At 37.1% G+C, this 15278-nt stretch overlaps 1 protein-coding gene across 1 annotated transcript; it reads left to right on the forward strand.

Moving 5' to 3' along the window:
• Nucleotides 1–881: 881 nt before the first annotated feature.
• Nucleotides 882–13773, forward strand: pdgfbb (platelet-derived growth factor beta polypeptide b). Its single transcript, XM_081371234.1, has 7 exons — nucleotides 882–1742; nucleotides 7063–7159; nucleotides 7833–7895; nucleotides 9371–9564; nucleotides 9939–10863; nucleotides 11690–11835; nucleotides 11962–13773. Exons 1-6 carry the CDS (start codon nucleotides 1674–1676, stop codon nucleotides 11818–11820), a joined length of 1479 nt encoding a protein of 492 aa, XP_081227360.1. The 5' UTR covers nucleotides 882–1673; the 3' UTR covers nucleotides 11821–11835; nucleotides 11962–13773.
• Nucleotides 13774–15278: the final 1505 nt, after the last annotated feature.

Genomic DNA, 15278 nt, shown 5'->3' on the forward strand with positions numbered 1-15278 from the left:
CACCTTCATTTTAGGCTGCCGACCACTTGGTTTCATAACTCGGACACCCATTGTGCAAATCTGAAAGGTCATAAGATTTAGAGTTTTGGTATTTAAGGTCATACAAGTTTTGGTATTTAGACACACCTTTTGATTCCATCACCATGGGCAATGCTGTGAAAACATTTAAAAGTGCACTGGCTGGAGAGAATATGTCAGCCACCATCACATTCATTTTATGCTAATGACACATTAACTTATTCAGGCTTATGTCATTCTTTATAAAAAATTTTATCAAAGATGCGAATTGAATGTTTCTTGCATTATCATGCACATTTATAAAAGAATATCTCATGTAAAAGAACTTTTATGTCTGTATGACGTGAATTCTGACATGCAATAAGTAGTGACATTGCTATTGATGACATTTGCATTGCATATTTGAATACTGTAAATATGCAAATGAGATTTGTGAGTTCGATTTTTAGTATAGGACATAAAATATAGCTGAAGGTCTTCATACTTTGAATATAGTGAATGTGTCAGGGGATAACTGAATGCTTAAAAGAAAAGCATCAGCATGAACATTTTGCAAGTGTTTCAAAAAAGCAAGCAAAACATGAGGGTGAATAAAATGACATAGGCTATAGCCTATATTATATTTTCAGTGGTATTAATGGAAAACATAAGAAAACATAATAAAATGTTCTATTGGTTCTCATGCATATGTACATCTAAATGATGTTTCTACCAAGAAGACTTCAGCACCTCGTCTACGCTCCTCACTCACCTCCCATCCTCTCTCTCTCTCTCTCTCTCTCTCTCTTTCTCAGTGAGTGCAGCCCTGCCTTTAAGGGGAGGGTAAGATAAGAGTCCACATACAGACCCCTGAAATCCTCCTTAGAGCCACAGTCCCATAATCAACACCGCACAGACAGCTCGCGCGGGGCCGTGCACGCGCTAGACATTGATAAGAAAACTGTTTTAATTTAACTTCCATTAATGTCGCTTTCATTAGGGGCAATGCGAAGACGACGGGACCCCCGTGAATTACACATGGAACATCTTGGATTTGAAAGCCTTTTTTATATATAACTTTTTTTTTCTTTTTTTTTTAATAGGCTTCTTAATCAACGGTGATGTGTTGTTAATGTGATTTTGAACCAACAAAGGGACCGCACGCGCACCACTTTATATTATAAAATACGTTTTTTTTTATTTAAAAAAGTCCTGTTTGACTGCTAAAACATTTTATATAAACTGAATTACTTTTTTTTTATTGCACATGACTGAACAGATATTTTAGATGACAGTTTTCTCAGATAATAATAAGAGGCGTCGTTATTGGAATGGACCAAATGAATGATTAAATAGCCGCCAGTTGTGGAATTCGGGATTTTGGTGCTTCGCCTGGGAAAAAAAACCCCTCTTCACTTTAATCCGCAAACTGCATTTCAAAGGACTTCAAATGGGCCACTTGCTCCTCAGAAAAGAGACTCATTCTGCCGTGGAGGGCAATTTGAATGTTTGCGCACTGAGAGGAATGTCGAGCCTGCAGAGCCGCTGAGGGACTCAAACTGCTGCTTAATTAACCCGATATTTGCTTGCGAGTCGGAGCCCAGTGCTGAGCGTCTCGTGAGCGTCTCTCTAAATGCGCGCTGTTCCGTGGAGCCCCGCAGCGGCACGGCAGCAAGATGAGATCGCGGATCCCGCTACTTCTCGCGGTACTTGCGGCGGCGTGTCTGCGGTTTGGCAGTGCGGAGGTAAGAGCGTCTCAATGGACATTCTAATGAACCTCAATTTCCTATATGTGAGAGTTCATTGGTTCCTGATGCATTCTTATGATTCTTTAACAATACGTTTTTTTTTTTTTTTTTTTTGATAATTACTTGTTTGATGGCGATATATACATCGCAAATAAATAAATTGTCATTATTTACTCACCCTCATGTTTTTCCAAACAATTTTTTTTTTCTCCTTAAGAGTTAGTGGTGACCACATGTCAAGCCCTCAAAAGCAGGCAAAAGTGTTTCATATGACACATGCTGTATATTCTTTTGGACCCACATGATAGATTTGTTTCCCAGACAGCAACATAGTGTCGGCCCAGATCCGGGCCACATCTGGTACATGTGGAGTCAACGCATACCAGACGTGGGCCGGATCTGGGCCGACACTATGTTGCTATCTGTGTTGGGAAACAAGCCAACATTAAAGTATTTTTCCCTCAGAAAATCTTCCCCTCTGCTGTAGCTCTCTTACATTTTCAATTTCAAATATTTGAACTGGCGAGTCACGTTTATAGCAACCCACTTCAGAAGCAACAATTTGTTTAAATGTTATTAAAACAGGCAAGATGCCTAACCTACATGTTGAAAATCTTCCCTCCATTGCAACTCTTAAATCTCATTCTAGATTTCAGATATTATAATTGTTGCATAGTTTGTTATGACTCATTGACCAATAGAAATTGACATTGGCAATGACATCAAACCTGACGTGACCTGTCGGCAGATTTATTTCAAATAAAGGCAAATAAGATTTCAGAGCTTTTTCAAAGGGAAAGATTTTTTAAATTTCAATCTGAATGGCTTCAGAATATTACACTAGAGTCTTACGGAGTACTTTTTTCTACTCTTTGTAGTTTGACAGATGTCATGTATGGAAATAATGTGATATTTGTTATGCAATATGATATGCTTTAAGTGTGTAAAATCAATTTAAATTATATTTAAATATATTAAAAACTGAAAATTATATAACCAATATAAGTTTCACATTCAAAAGAAAGCATCGCCACAACTTCCGAATGGGAACGGCAGTGTTTTAGAAATACATAAAAAGTAATGTCACAAATCTGATATTTGACATGTCATTTTAACATCAATTAACAAACAAAAATGAAATACCAACAACTCCACGAATTGAATATACACTGATTCATATTAAATCTACAAAAGTTGTTCAGTTAAGAGCAGTGAGTGATTTTCTCTTTTTCTTTTGTTGTTTGACAGACAGTAGCAGGTATAGTCTAGCTGCTGTCACTTTAAGACCTAATGCACAGATCTTATTGATACACATCAGATTTCATTGAGCCACATTGAGATGTTTTCCACAGATTAATGCGCTTAATAACTCTTTTTAATGTTAAGCAAGTCACACGTAAGTAACAGTCGTGTGCCCAGTCAATTCTCTGCTATATGTGTCGACCTCAAACTTTGACCTCAAACTTTTTGAAGTAGCCCATTAAAATCATTCAGATAGACAATGCATATCGCGATACGTGCGATATTTCAGTAATTTTGATATATCGTGCAACCATATTTTGCATGATACAATTTTTTTTCTACTTTCATTTTGGGTGAATAATTCCTTTTGTCAACTGTTTGACTATTTTTCTTCCCATTGCTTCAAAGCCTCTTTGAATAGTGTTACTACCACATGAACTTATGGATAGTTTTCCTGTGGCAAACCACAACATCATAAATCACCCATGGAGAATCATAAAGAATAACCCGTGGCTGATTCTATTAAATGAATCAGTGATCTGATGCCCAAAGGCTCCAGGAACTTGTTATCGTCATTGGTGCACCAAGGATTGTTGACATTTAGCACCCGAGATCTGCAGGTTCTAATGTGTTTGCCCTTCCGTTGACCATCACAGTTATGTTGCATTAGGCACTCAATCAAAATATGACATTTATGTTACCCCCCCCCCATGACATGACATCTCTAAATCATGCACCTTTTTCACTGCATGGAAGGACGTTTAAAAAAAACAAAAATTCTGAAAATGTAATTTCTTGTTCGAATGGAAATGCAAGATCAAAACTTATTTAAAAGCTGTGATTATGATCCTCTCTCAACTTTAAGATGTGTTTTTTTTTGGGGGGGGGGGGGGGTTGTTCCCCATGTAAGAACATAATTTTTCATCTCTTTATGATGTGTGATTTGGATGGGAGAATCTCGCTATAGGTTAAAATGAGACAAGTATGACACATTCACTTGATTATATGTTTTCATTTACAGATAAAAATCAAAACCATACAGACATGTTTTATTATTTCTTGCAACTACACAAACTGATGGTCGTGCACATTTGCATGTGTTAGTAGATGATGTGAGTGTGTGTGTGAGAGAGAGCATTGTCAGCAGATGTGCAATTATGTATCATTACTCCCCAACATTGCCTGTGCATTCCACCACTCCTCCACAATCCCAGAATGCTCTGGGCCTGTCCTTCACTCTCTGATGATATAGCAGCAGGGCTCAGGGGTTGTGTCGTTCAGCACTGGTGATCAACAGCACACTCCACCCTCCCACACCAATCCATTAGTTTGTTTGGATGAGGCAGCCTGAAAGTGTCAATTAATTGGCTTTTTGTGCAATAAAAGTAATAATGTTTATTTTATTTATAATATAATAAATAGAATTAAATTGATTAGTTTTAAATATTTCAATAGCTTGCATTATTTTAATTAAATCTGCAACTTTAATTAAATTTTATAGAGTGAATCAGTTGAGGCTTTTCCATTAGGAAAGAAAAATACAAATTAAATGTCTCAGATGCAATCAGATCACATATGTCTTTCCTTTCTGGAGAGATCTCAAAAATGTCTCAAACTGTTGTCAGATTTGCTAAGTCAAACTAAAGTCAGAAATCTGAATATGAACTCAAACATTTACCAAAGTTTGCTAAATTATCTCAACTATTCTGTACACTGTATGTCAAAAACTGCCTCGTTTGTTTAGAACAAATGTCTGAGACGAAGATGAAACATAAATGAGAGCAACATTAAATCTCCTGAGCTTTGAAACGACAGCCTCTGAGAATGTACATTTCCTCTTGGTCTATTCTATTCTATTCTATTCTATTCTATTCTATTCTATTCTATTCTATTCTATTCTATTCTATTCTATTCTATTCTATTCTATTCTATTCTATTCTATTCTATATCTGTGTGTTTGGACTTTTTGTATGCCATCTGTTGTCTGTATGTGTGTTGTTGTTGTTGTTGTTGTGTGATGCTATATATTTACATTGGGTAGCCATACAGCAATTTAGTGTGTTTGTGTTATAAATGTCTATGAATCATATAGGTGTGAATTAGTCTGTGTGTTAAGGTGTATGTCCAAGCATACACTATACCATTCAAAAGTTTGGGAACAAATTAATCAAAATTCACAGTAAAAACTTTTACAGCGTCCTGAATCCTGAATAAATGTATCACGCTTTCCACAAAAATATTAAGCAGCACAACTGTTTTCGACATTGATAATAATAAGAAATATTTCTTGAGCATCAAATCAGAATATTAGAATGATTTCTGAAGGAGCATTTGACACTGAAGATTGGAGTAATGATGCTGAAAATTCAGATTTGCTCACAGGAATAAATTACAGTTACAATTATTTCACAATATTACTGTTTTTACTATATTTTTGATAAAATAAATGCAGCCTTGGTGAGCGGTAGTGTATGTTGTGTTTTCATTCTATCAATCTGTACTGTGATGAGCTCAGTATCAAGAAATCACTATGACAACATTTCATCAACGACCAAACGATGTTTACCTGCTTATTTATGTCCTGGTGTGCACTATAGATATGAACTGAAATCATGCTGTGATATAGCCAGAAGTTCATGCATGCACAGCCGGATGATAGAGCGCTTGAGAATGTAACGAAGAAATGAAAAATGGAAAACTGATGATTCACGAGACACAACAGGATCACTGTGCTTCTCAGAGCTCCCAAGAGAGTAAAATACACCAGTGTTCCACCATGCATCTAATTCTGTTTAATTATAAGTGCATAGCACAAGAGGTGCGGCAAATTTAGGATGTTTCTAAACTTTTGGCACACTTGTATTCCTGCATTTGTTCTGCCCATGCGAAGCTATCTGAATCACCAGCCAGTAATGTGACTGATTTCCCTTATCACGCCGATTACTGAAATACTCCATCCTTCCGGTAGCCTCCCTCATCCATCTCTCTCTTTATCCTCCTCAAACTCACCTTTTCTCCATCTCTCCATCCCCCACTTCCTCTCTGACCTCTTTCCTGTGTCCTGCATAAATGCTGCCAGATGAGACGTAGGAGACGAGGGTCAGTGGCCCCTGTCTGGACATGCTGTATGAACAGGGCTATTGTGTCCCCAAGACCTGCGTTGACACCCTGAGACAAACCAGCATCCATAACGCTCTCTCTCACTGTCACACACTCAAACACACACCACATTCACATTCGTTTATAAATGCGCTTGATTCTGATTGGTCATTCAGAATTCTGTGCTCAAATGTTGTTAAACGGGGGATAAGATGCCCGCCTTCAGAACAATGGATTGACTTTTAAATTGTAACATATTTAGTTTATGAGTTTAGCATCAGCCAATGTGTTATTATTAATTATTATTAATTCAGTGTTGCATATCCATTTATTTATTTTGTGTATTTAAGGAGGATAACAAAATAAATCCATAGGTCATTATGACACTCTCTGGGTTAACTGCAATCTTGACTGATTGATGGTACATTATTATTATTATTTTACATACTCTACCGTTCAAAACTCTGGAGTCTGTAAGATTTTATGCTTTTGAAAGAAGTCTCTTCTGCTCACCAAGGCTGCATTCATTTGATCAAAAACACAGCAAAAGCAGTAATATTGTGAAACAATTTAAAATAACTTTTCTATTTAAATATTTTTTAAAATGTGATTTATTCCTGTGATCAAAGCTGAATTTTCAGCATCATTACTCCAGTCTTCAGTCTCACATGATGCCTCAGAAATCATTCTGATATGACGATTTGATGCTCAAGAAACATTTCTGATTATTATCAATGTTGAAAACAGTTTTGCTGCTTAATGTTTTTGTGGAAACCGTGATACATTTATTTTAAGATTCTTTGATGAATAGAAAGTTCAAAAGAAACAGCAAATATAACTTTTTGACAATTTAAAAGTCTTTTCTCTCCCTTTTGATCAATGTAATGCCACTTTTGCTGAATGAAAAAAAAAATGGAATATTAAAAATGGAATATTTATTTCTAACGCTTTAGTTCCCTTTTCCTCTCTCTTCCAGGCCGATCCTCTCCCGGCTGCTGTGGTTGAGTTGGTGAAAGGTGGATCTTTGTCTTCTATTCAGGACTTGCAGTTTCTACTGTTCTCTGAATCTATAGGTAAATCGCCTCTCTTTAAATTGCTCACATACTGGAAGTCTCACAGCGACGCACGTCTCATGCATTACTCATGAGTCATTCTTCTTTGGCACACAGACAGACATTTAATGTGTGTGGATATAAAGTTCCTCTGTTTTCTGTTATCTTCTTTTTACATTCTTTTCTACGCCTAATTTATGGGTTTAATGACTGAAGTGACCTGTGCTGTAGCTGTCAAATCAAATTTAAACAAATGTTAAGTGTTTTTTGATAAAGTCTCAAAACACTTCTGACATTCCTGGAGGCAATTATTGTCCTTTAATAAAAATGTTAATTATGACTGGGCTACAACACCCCATCACACACTTAATGTAGAATGCATATTGAATGCTTATTACAAAGCAATTTTTAAGTCTTTGACCTGTATGTTGTCCTCATTTAGATTTAAGACATTAAGTAGACACTCTTATGCAGAGTTACTTAAGTGCTTTAGCTTCATGTGACAAAATGTACTGTGCAAAGAGCCCTTCCGAAACTACAAGAAAAAACCTTAACCAATGTGTAGTGTGCCAGTTCTCTTGTTACTTTCATCCCTAGAAAATAGAAACAAGTTGCAGTTTCTCACAAGGGTCTGCCATCACCACTATTCTGCTACCTGATGATGTTTGAAAGTTGCTGTTATTTTGTTTTTCAGAGGTTGAGCCAGACAGTCATCATGAAAACGACACCAGCAACCGTCTACCACGCAGTCTTCTGGGTTAGTTCTTTGTTCTTCTTCTCTTTTCTGGCTTGTTGCTGTATTATCTGTTTTAATCTTTTTTTTAATTTCTTTTCAGTGTTAAAATACCGTTTCTATCCTAGCTTAATATGCAGAAACTACTAAATATGCCGTTTGTAAGTTAATTCCCCCTAAAAGTGTTTGCAACTGAGTGGGTTTATCAAAAGGGGCTATTTGTTTGATGGACTAAGGGCTCAGAAATGACGCATTTCAGCATTAACATTAGTTATTTTCATCATTATCATCATTAATTATTAGTCGTCATTATCACCTAACAGGGCCATACGCACGGTTTCATAAATCCAGAGGTCCCATAATGTTAATGTCAACTTTATTTACAGTATATGGCACCATTAAGAGCAATGATTGTTGACCAAAGTGCTGTACAATATATCAAAAGACCATCAAAATTAAAACAATAAACAACATAGCAAATTACAAACACAGATAAGACCAGAAACTACACAAATCAGCTATGATTAAAAGTTAGAGAAAATAGATGTGTTTTGAGTTTTACTTTAAAATCGTGTAGTGTAGGGGCAATTGTAATAAAAACAGCTTGGCTGTTCCAAAGTTTCAGTGCACGATCAACTCTCAATTTCAGCCTAGGCCAAGGAATGTTTAGCAGTCGGTTGGATGACCTTAGAGACCTTACTGGATTGTAAACATATAGTAAATTTAGAAATATATGCAGATGCGTTCAAAGATCAAACAAAACAAAACAGTAAAAACACTTTAAAATCATTATTGTTGCGAAATGAAAGCCAAACCAGAGTGATCTCGTGAATCAATAACTGCATGGATCACCCTTTCAAAGTACTTAAAAGAAAGAAATGATTTAGGTCTCGAAGGTGAAAAAAACTGGTTTTGACCACAGAACTAATCTGTTTGTCAAATTTAAGAGCACACCCAAATTCCTCACTAATGGGTTAACAAATGGCCAAAGTTTAAACAAGGTGCGCTAACAGCTTCTAAAGATTCAAAAACTCTAATCTGAGTTTTGCCTGCATTGAGGTGAAGAAAATTTAAGGACATATAGGCCTTTACATCAGCTAGACAAGCCAACAGAATATTCAAACCCCTCTTGTTAGATCCCATGGGCAGATGGATTAGGACAGTGTTTCTTAGAAATTGACCCCACAGGAAGCATACAAGGGGAATAAAATCGGAACAAGAAAAGAGCCTTGAGGAACACCAAAAGTAATAGAAGCTGCACCCGAAGTGAATTCACAAATACTAACAGAAAAGCTTCTATTATTAAAATAAGATCAGTTGAAATTGCTATGGGTGGCTTTTGCTATTGTATTGGGGGGGGCTTGAGATCTTTGCGATGGTGGGACATCAAGAGGCCCTTGACGCCGGGCCCGTGAGCAAGCACCTGAAAATCGAGTCTGATTGCTGTATTTTTTGCACGTAGTTCATTTGTGTCTGTGTGTTTCCGTGTTTGTCTGCAGATGCTCAACCCGCTCAGCAAGCCATCTGTAAGGTCAGGACCGAGGTCATCGAGGTCACGCGCTCCATGTTGGACCGTAGCAATGCAAATTTCCTGTTGTGGCCTCCGTGCGTGGAGGTGCAGAGGTGCTCGGGATGCTGTAACACCAAGAGCCTGCAATGTGTTCCTGTACTTACACACACACGATACCTACAGGTACACACACACACACACTCTTTTCAAGTGCGTACTTACTAGGGGTGTAACAATACATTCATGTCACAATAGTCGCTATCCACAATACATACTGTTGCATTTCTGTATTGTAATATAATGTTGACACAATATATTATTACACCCCAGTCACTGGAGTGGTACCCTTTCAAAATGTACTAATATGTACCATTTAGGTCCTACTACACTTTAAGAGCTACTGTATGTACCTTTAAGATACAAATATGCACCATTTAAGGGGTAAACATGGTACAAAGGTATACATTTTAAAAGGGTAATAACCCTGTATGCTTTTTTGTACTAAAGCTTAAAGTGCATATGTACCACTTTCACTTTCCTCTCTTCTTCCTCCTCAGGTGATGAAGATACAGTATGTGAACAAGCGGCCGCTCTACGATAAGGCCGTCGTCTCCGTCCTCGACCATGTAGAGTGCCGCTGTCAGCCGGCTCCTCGGCCTGCCCAGCGCCGGAAATCATCTGGCCAAAAACAGGATGCACGAGATCGTTTGGGGAAAACTCGACCCAAAGATGAGCTCCATCGCAGTGATGAACTCAAACATAACCAGAGGTTAAGCCTGGAGGACCTGCTCAGCCACAGTTGGCTGCCCAAAGAGAGGTTCTCTGAATCGGGAGCACCAGACACTTTCCATTTCGGCCGTGACGGCTGGGAACGGAACGAGACGCAGTATGGAGGGGGTAAAGGTAATCACCGTCACCCTGCGGATGGAAGGAGACACGGCAACACGAATGGCACATCAGCACAGGGAACAATGGCTCCACTGCCGAATCATACTGAGCAGGAAGAAACTGGTTCGTCACTGCACAACGCCACGCAATTTGAATCACAGAGTAATGCCAACCAAAGTACAACCAATCAGACATCTGAATATAATAAGGGGCCATTGGAATTAACCAATCAGACTTTTAAGCACCAGTCAAACCTCACGCAAGAAATAGAACAATTGCGAACAACCAATCAGACAGACCAACTTGCCTTCAGTGCCACAGGAACAGCCAGTCAGAATCTCGGAGATGTAGAGGAGAATGTGAGAGGTGAGACTACAGACATAGAGGCGAAAGGGGTGGAGCGAGAGCAGAGACAAATGGACAGAAAGGCCAAGGAGGAGGAGGAGGAAGATTTGCTGCTACGGCACAAACTCCTAGATGAGCAGAAACACAAACATCACCTCAAAGTACAACAGACGAATATACAGCCGGACGAGAAACTACAGCAACTCCATCATAAACAGCAACACACTTATACAACCACACAGCGGACAGGTAAAATACACAAATGAACAGATAATGAGGTTTTTCCATTCATTCATGGTTTATCATTGTCTGGTAGAAATTATTAGAAGTTGTTGAAGTAGAACATTTTACTTAAAGAAAAAAGCTGGTTAGGTGAGTTTTATTGGCTGTTCATCACAATCTTTGGAGCAGAATTTTGTCTTCTATGTGAATGGCCCTATAAATTAACATTTTATCTCTGTACCATGGTGAGGTTTTTCTTAAACTTGCATTAAGAAAACAAAAACGCCCCAAATTCACTTTATTTTGACATTTATGCTATTTAAAATATTTTTTAGCTGTATTTGTCAAATAAATATACAGTATAACCTCAAATCAATAAAAAGATCTGACTTGGCAGATGTTCCACAGAAACAATTTACAGGGTTGTGGTTTGTGAGATGAAGGATGGATGGATGGATGGATGGATGGATGGATGGATGGATGGATGGATGGATGGATGGATGGATGGATGGATGGATGAATAGATCTACCTCTGTGTTTTTGTTGGTCACGTGATATGGCGTTTAAGAACAAAGGGATATTTGGTCCATGTTCAGTTTGATTCTTCTTTCAGCCAATGTCTATAAATATATCTCAGTTGACTTATATTCTACCAGACACCTACACATCAGGAACAGAAAGTAACACATGCACACGCCTACTTAAACTTTTTCAGTGCCGTTTAGATTGCATATTATTGTGCAGAATAATAAGGCTAATGTGGTTGGATTCAATACAACACAACAATACTGAACAACACTGCAAAATCAGAATGGAATATACCTAGATTGATTTTTTCTTTTGTTGCAAACAGGAACCACATCCCCTCCTCTGCAACATCTCCCTCCACACAAACCTAACAGGCCCCCTCCTCACCCCCCAAAAAGGAGGAGAAAACAACGTAATCGTATCAGCAAATCTGCCATGAGAGCTCTTCTCATGTAACACAAACATACACAGGTGAGCTGCTCAGATTTGCAAAATACTAAATGAAATAGCACGTTTAATACAAAGTAATAATGTTTAGAATGGTAACAGTATTTAATGCAGTATCTTGACTGTCTTTTTTTGTTCGCTCTCTAACAGATAGATGTTCAGATGGATGCAATTTCACTCAAATTAATTCCTATTTATGTGTGTCCCGGGACATTAAAAGTTGCGGCACTAATCACCTCTCACAACCTGCTGTTCTCCATCTCTGCTCAAAGTCATGAGGAAAGGGACAATCCTGACACAGAAGAGGCTCGCAGGATTGTTGTAGGTTCTCGACTTGCACCTGCTGGACATTCAGCCTTCTAGCTCCAAAAAATCTAGAAGTGGGACTTGAGAACCGTGTAAATCAGGAAGTTCAGAACATCAGAAGCATGAAACATCTTTTGAACACTGGTCAGAGAAACTGAGTAATAGTATGATACTGGGTCAGTATGCAGTGGTAAACACAGAACTAGTAAAAGGTGGAAGAGAATGCCTTGAAAAGACTATATTTCCCATGATCACTTACCTTAACAGAAAAAACAGTAGTTGCACCTGTGCTACATATCACCTTTCTTTTTGAATCACCAAAAAAAAAGCGGTTGCCATTTTCTGCTATGCTGTGGAATCAGTGCTAAAAATGAGGCTTGGATTTCATGAAGCAGCCGATAAATGGTCCAATTTTCCACTGGTCCAGTATTATCAAAAATATGTTTTTTTTTTTTAAAGCACACTATTTCCAGGGATGCTCTCAAAGCATGTTATTGTATGCCATATTTCAAACTAAGTGCTTTTACCTAAAACATTCAGAGACAACTTTGTATTTTAATATATTACCAGTCAAGTTGTTTGCAGTATCATTTTTTATTATTTAAGCGATTCTTAACACTGGAAATTCACACACGATAAAGCAAGGGAATGCATTTCTATCTCAATTAATTCCTCATACCTCTAAGAGTGTAAAGGTGCTACATTATAACACAAAGTTTTAAAAAAAACACAGATTTTTATTCATTAATATTATTTATTCTTTTGTAAATCTGTTCTGTTCACAGCAGGCCCAGTGTTTCATCAAAGTCTTACAACACCAGAAACCCAAAATGTGGATAATTTTTTAGTATGTTCATGTACAGATGGTCTGTTTTGGATCTTTACTAAACCTTGCAGATTGTGCAGAATTTGCACTCTTTTTATATTAAGAATAAAATTTAAACACTAACCATTAAGGTGTAATACATGGTCTCATTAAGATTTTTACTTTTGTTGTGTAATTTTAATACGATCTAATGTTCTAAGTTCTGAATTCAGTTAAGAAACAAATACAAAACTACTTAAGTCCTCACATTCACTTCATTTGTTGCGCACAGCCTTTAACTCATTTGGCAGACACTTTTATTCAAAGCGTCTTACAGTGAGTTTCCTGGGAATCTACGCCATGAACTTGGGTTGCTAGCACCATGTGTAGCAGTTGAGCTACATAAACACTTGTTTTCAACACAATGCATTAGTAATGGTGAGTTTTTCTTCTGTCGTCCTGATAAAAACTGGCTTAGTCCCACCCCATCTGCCCAGAAAACTTGACTTCTGTACTTACAGTATCTGCCAACAGCATTTCATTTTTTATTTTGGCTTGTTAATGAATGGATATGGCAGAGGGTTTTGATCCCATGTTTAGCACATTTTACACACTTACACTACCAATCAAAAATTTGGGGTCTCTAAGTTTTTATTATTATTATTATTATTATTATTCAGCAAGGACCCATCAAATTGATGAAAAGTGACAAAGACATTTATAATGTTACAAAATATGTCTATTTCAAAATAGATGTTCTTTTGAACTTTCTATTTATCAAAAAATGATCATGCTTTCCACAAAATGCTTCAACATTGATATTAATAATAAATGTTTTTTGAGCAAATCATCATATTAGAATGATTTCTGAAGGTTCGTGTGACACTGAAGACTGGAGTAACGATCCTAAATATTAAACTTTGATATAACATAAATAAATCAGCTTTTTAAATATAATTAAACAGAAAACTGTTTTAGGGGCCAAGCAAAGAAGGTGCGAAGGCACCTATTGTATCCGTTCATTTTCTTCTTCTTTTCTGCTCTTGAGGGAAAATGATGAAATTTGGCACACAGATAGAGGACAGTCTGAACAATTAACCACAGCATGAGTCTCAACTCAATCCCTAGTGTCACCAAATGCCCAAATTTCTTCTTTTTTTTCTCTGATTCCTTGGCTCAAGACGATTTTAAATGCAATGCCATTTTCCATCATGAAAATTTTCCAGCCATTTTGAACTTTTCAACTTTTTCCAGCTAGTCCTAGATAGTTTGTCTGATTTCACCAAAATTGGCTCACATTATCTTCCGACCATGCTGGCAAAAAGTTATTAAAACCTTTCTCGAATAATGTGTGAACAAATTTGACAAATAGCAGATCAAAATGCGGAGCTATAGACGAATCTTGGTACATGTCTTCATGACCTGAGGCTACGTGCAGTATTTCGGCATAGTGCTACTGTTCAGGAGATATGAAATATGACTTTTTTACTTATAACTTCAGAACAATTTGGCCAAAAATCATAAAACTGGCAGGCTATCTTTTGATTCATTGCATCATACCGAGTCATATCAGCCTATATTTTGCCATTTTTGGTTTAGGACATTTTTGATTTTGTTGTAAAATACTGTATTTTACAAATGCACTTGCATATCATTACAAAACTTGGTGTGTCATCGGCACCATGCCCTGAATGTGCAGAAAACATTTTGGAACTAAATTTATAATGGAAATTCAAAGAATGCGAATAGCTTTTGATTAATTTTGCATATTTTTATGAAACTGGTCTTGAAAAATTCCTTAAGCTTGAGTCATCCCGAGAATAAGGATATCAATTATGCCATAGATGGTCGAATCTGCTGTCTGCCATTTTTTATTTCTTTAAAAAACGTCTATTTTCGACTCCTCCTAGAATGTTGGTCTGATTTTTTTTTACCAAAATTGGCTCATTTGGCTCCTAAAAACTTTTTGATAGACCAAACCATTCTCAAATAATGCATTACTCTGCAGTGCTTTGGCATATTGACACCAAACTTTTTATGTGCCACCTATTGGTCAAAAGTGCTAATTAAATCGGATCAATAGTGATTGTATTTGCTTTTTAAGCCATTTTGCATAAAATAACCCAAAACAATGTCTTTAATTACTCATTGTTGCAGTTGGTCTGATGCTCCCAGCCATGCTTGCATAACTCATCATGCCTTTTTTGTGCAGCTATGTTTTTAAATGGTAATATTTCACAATTTTACTGTATTTTTGACCAAATAAATGCAGCTTTGGAGAGCCTAAGACTTCTTTCAAAAACATAAAAAACCGACCCCAAACTTTGAACTGTAATGAACACAATAAACTATATCA

The sequence above is a fragment of the Scardinius erythrophthalmus genome (assembly GCF_964197995.2).
Source record: "Scardinius erythrophthalmus genome assembly, chromosome: 1".
Taxonomy (NCBI): Eukaryota; Metazoa; Chordata; class Actinopteri; order Cypriniformes; family Leuciscidae; genus Scardinius; species Scardinius erythrophthalmus.

Bases quoted from the DNA above. Each gene is read 5' to 3' on its own strand.
- pdgfbb (XM_081371234.1), top strand. From the start codon at position 1,674: ATGAGATCGCGGATCCCGCTACTTCTCGCGGTACTTGCGGCGGCGTGT. The intron at 1,743-7,062 runs GTAAGAGCGTCT...TCTCTCTTCCAG, and splicing joins TGCGGTTTGGCAGTGCGGAG to GCCGATCCTCTCCCGGCTGC. The intron at 7,160-7,832 runs GTAAATCGCCTC...TTTGTTTTTCAG, and splicing joins ACTGTTCTCTGAATCTATAG to AGGTTGAGCCAGACAGTCAT.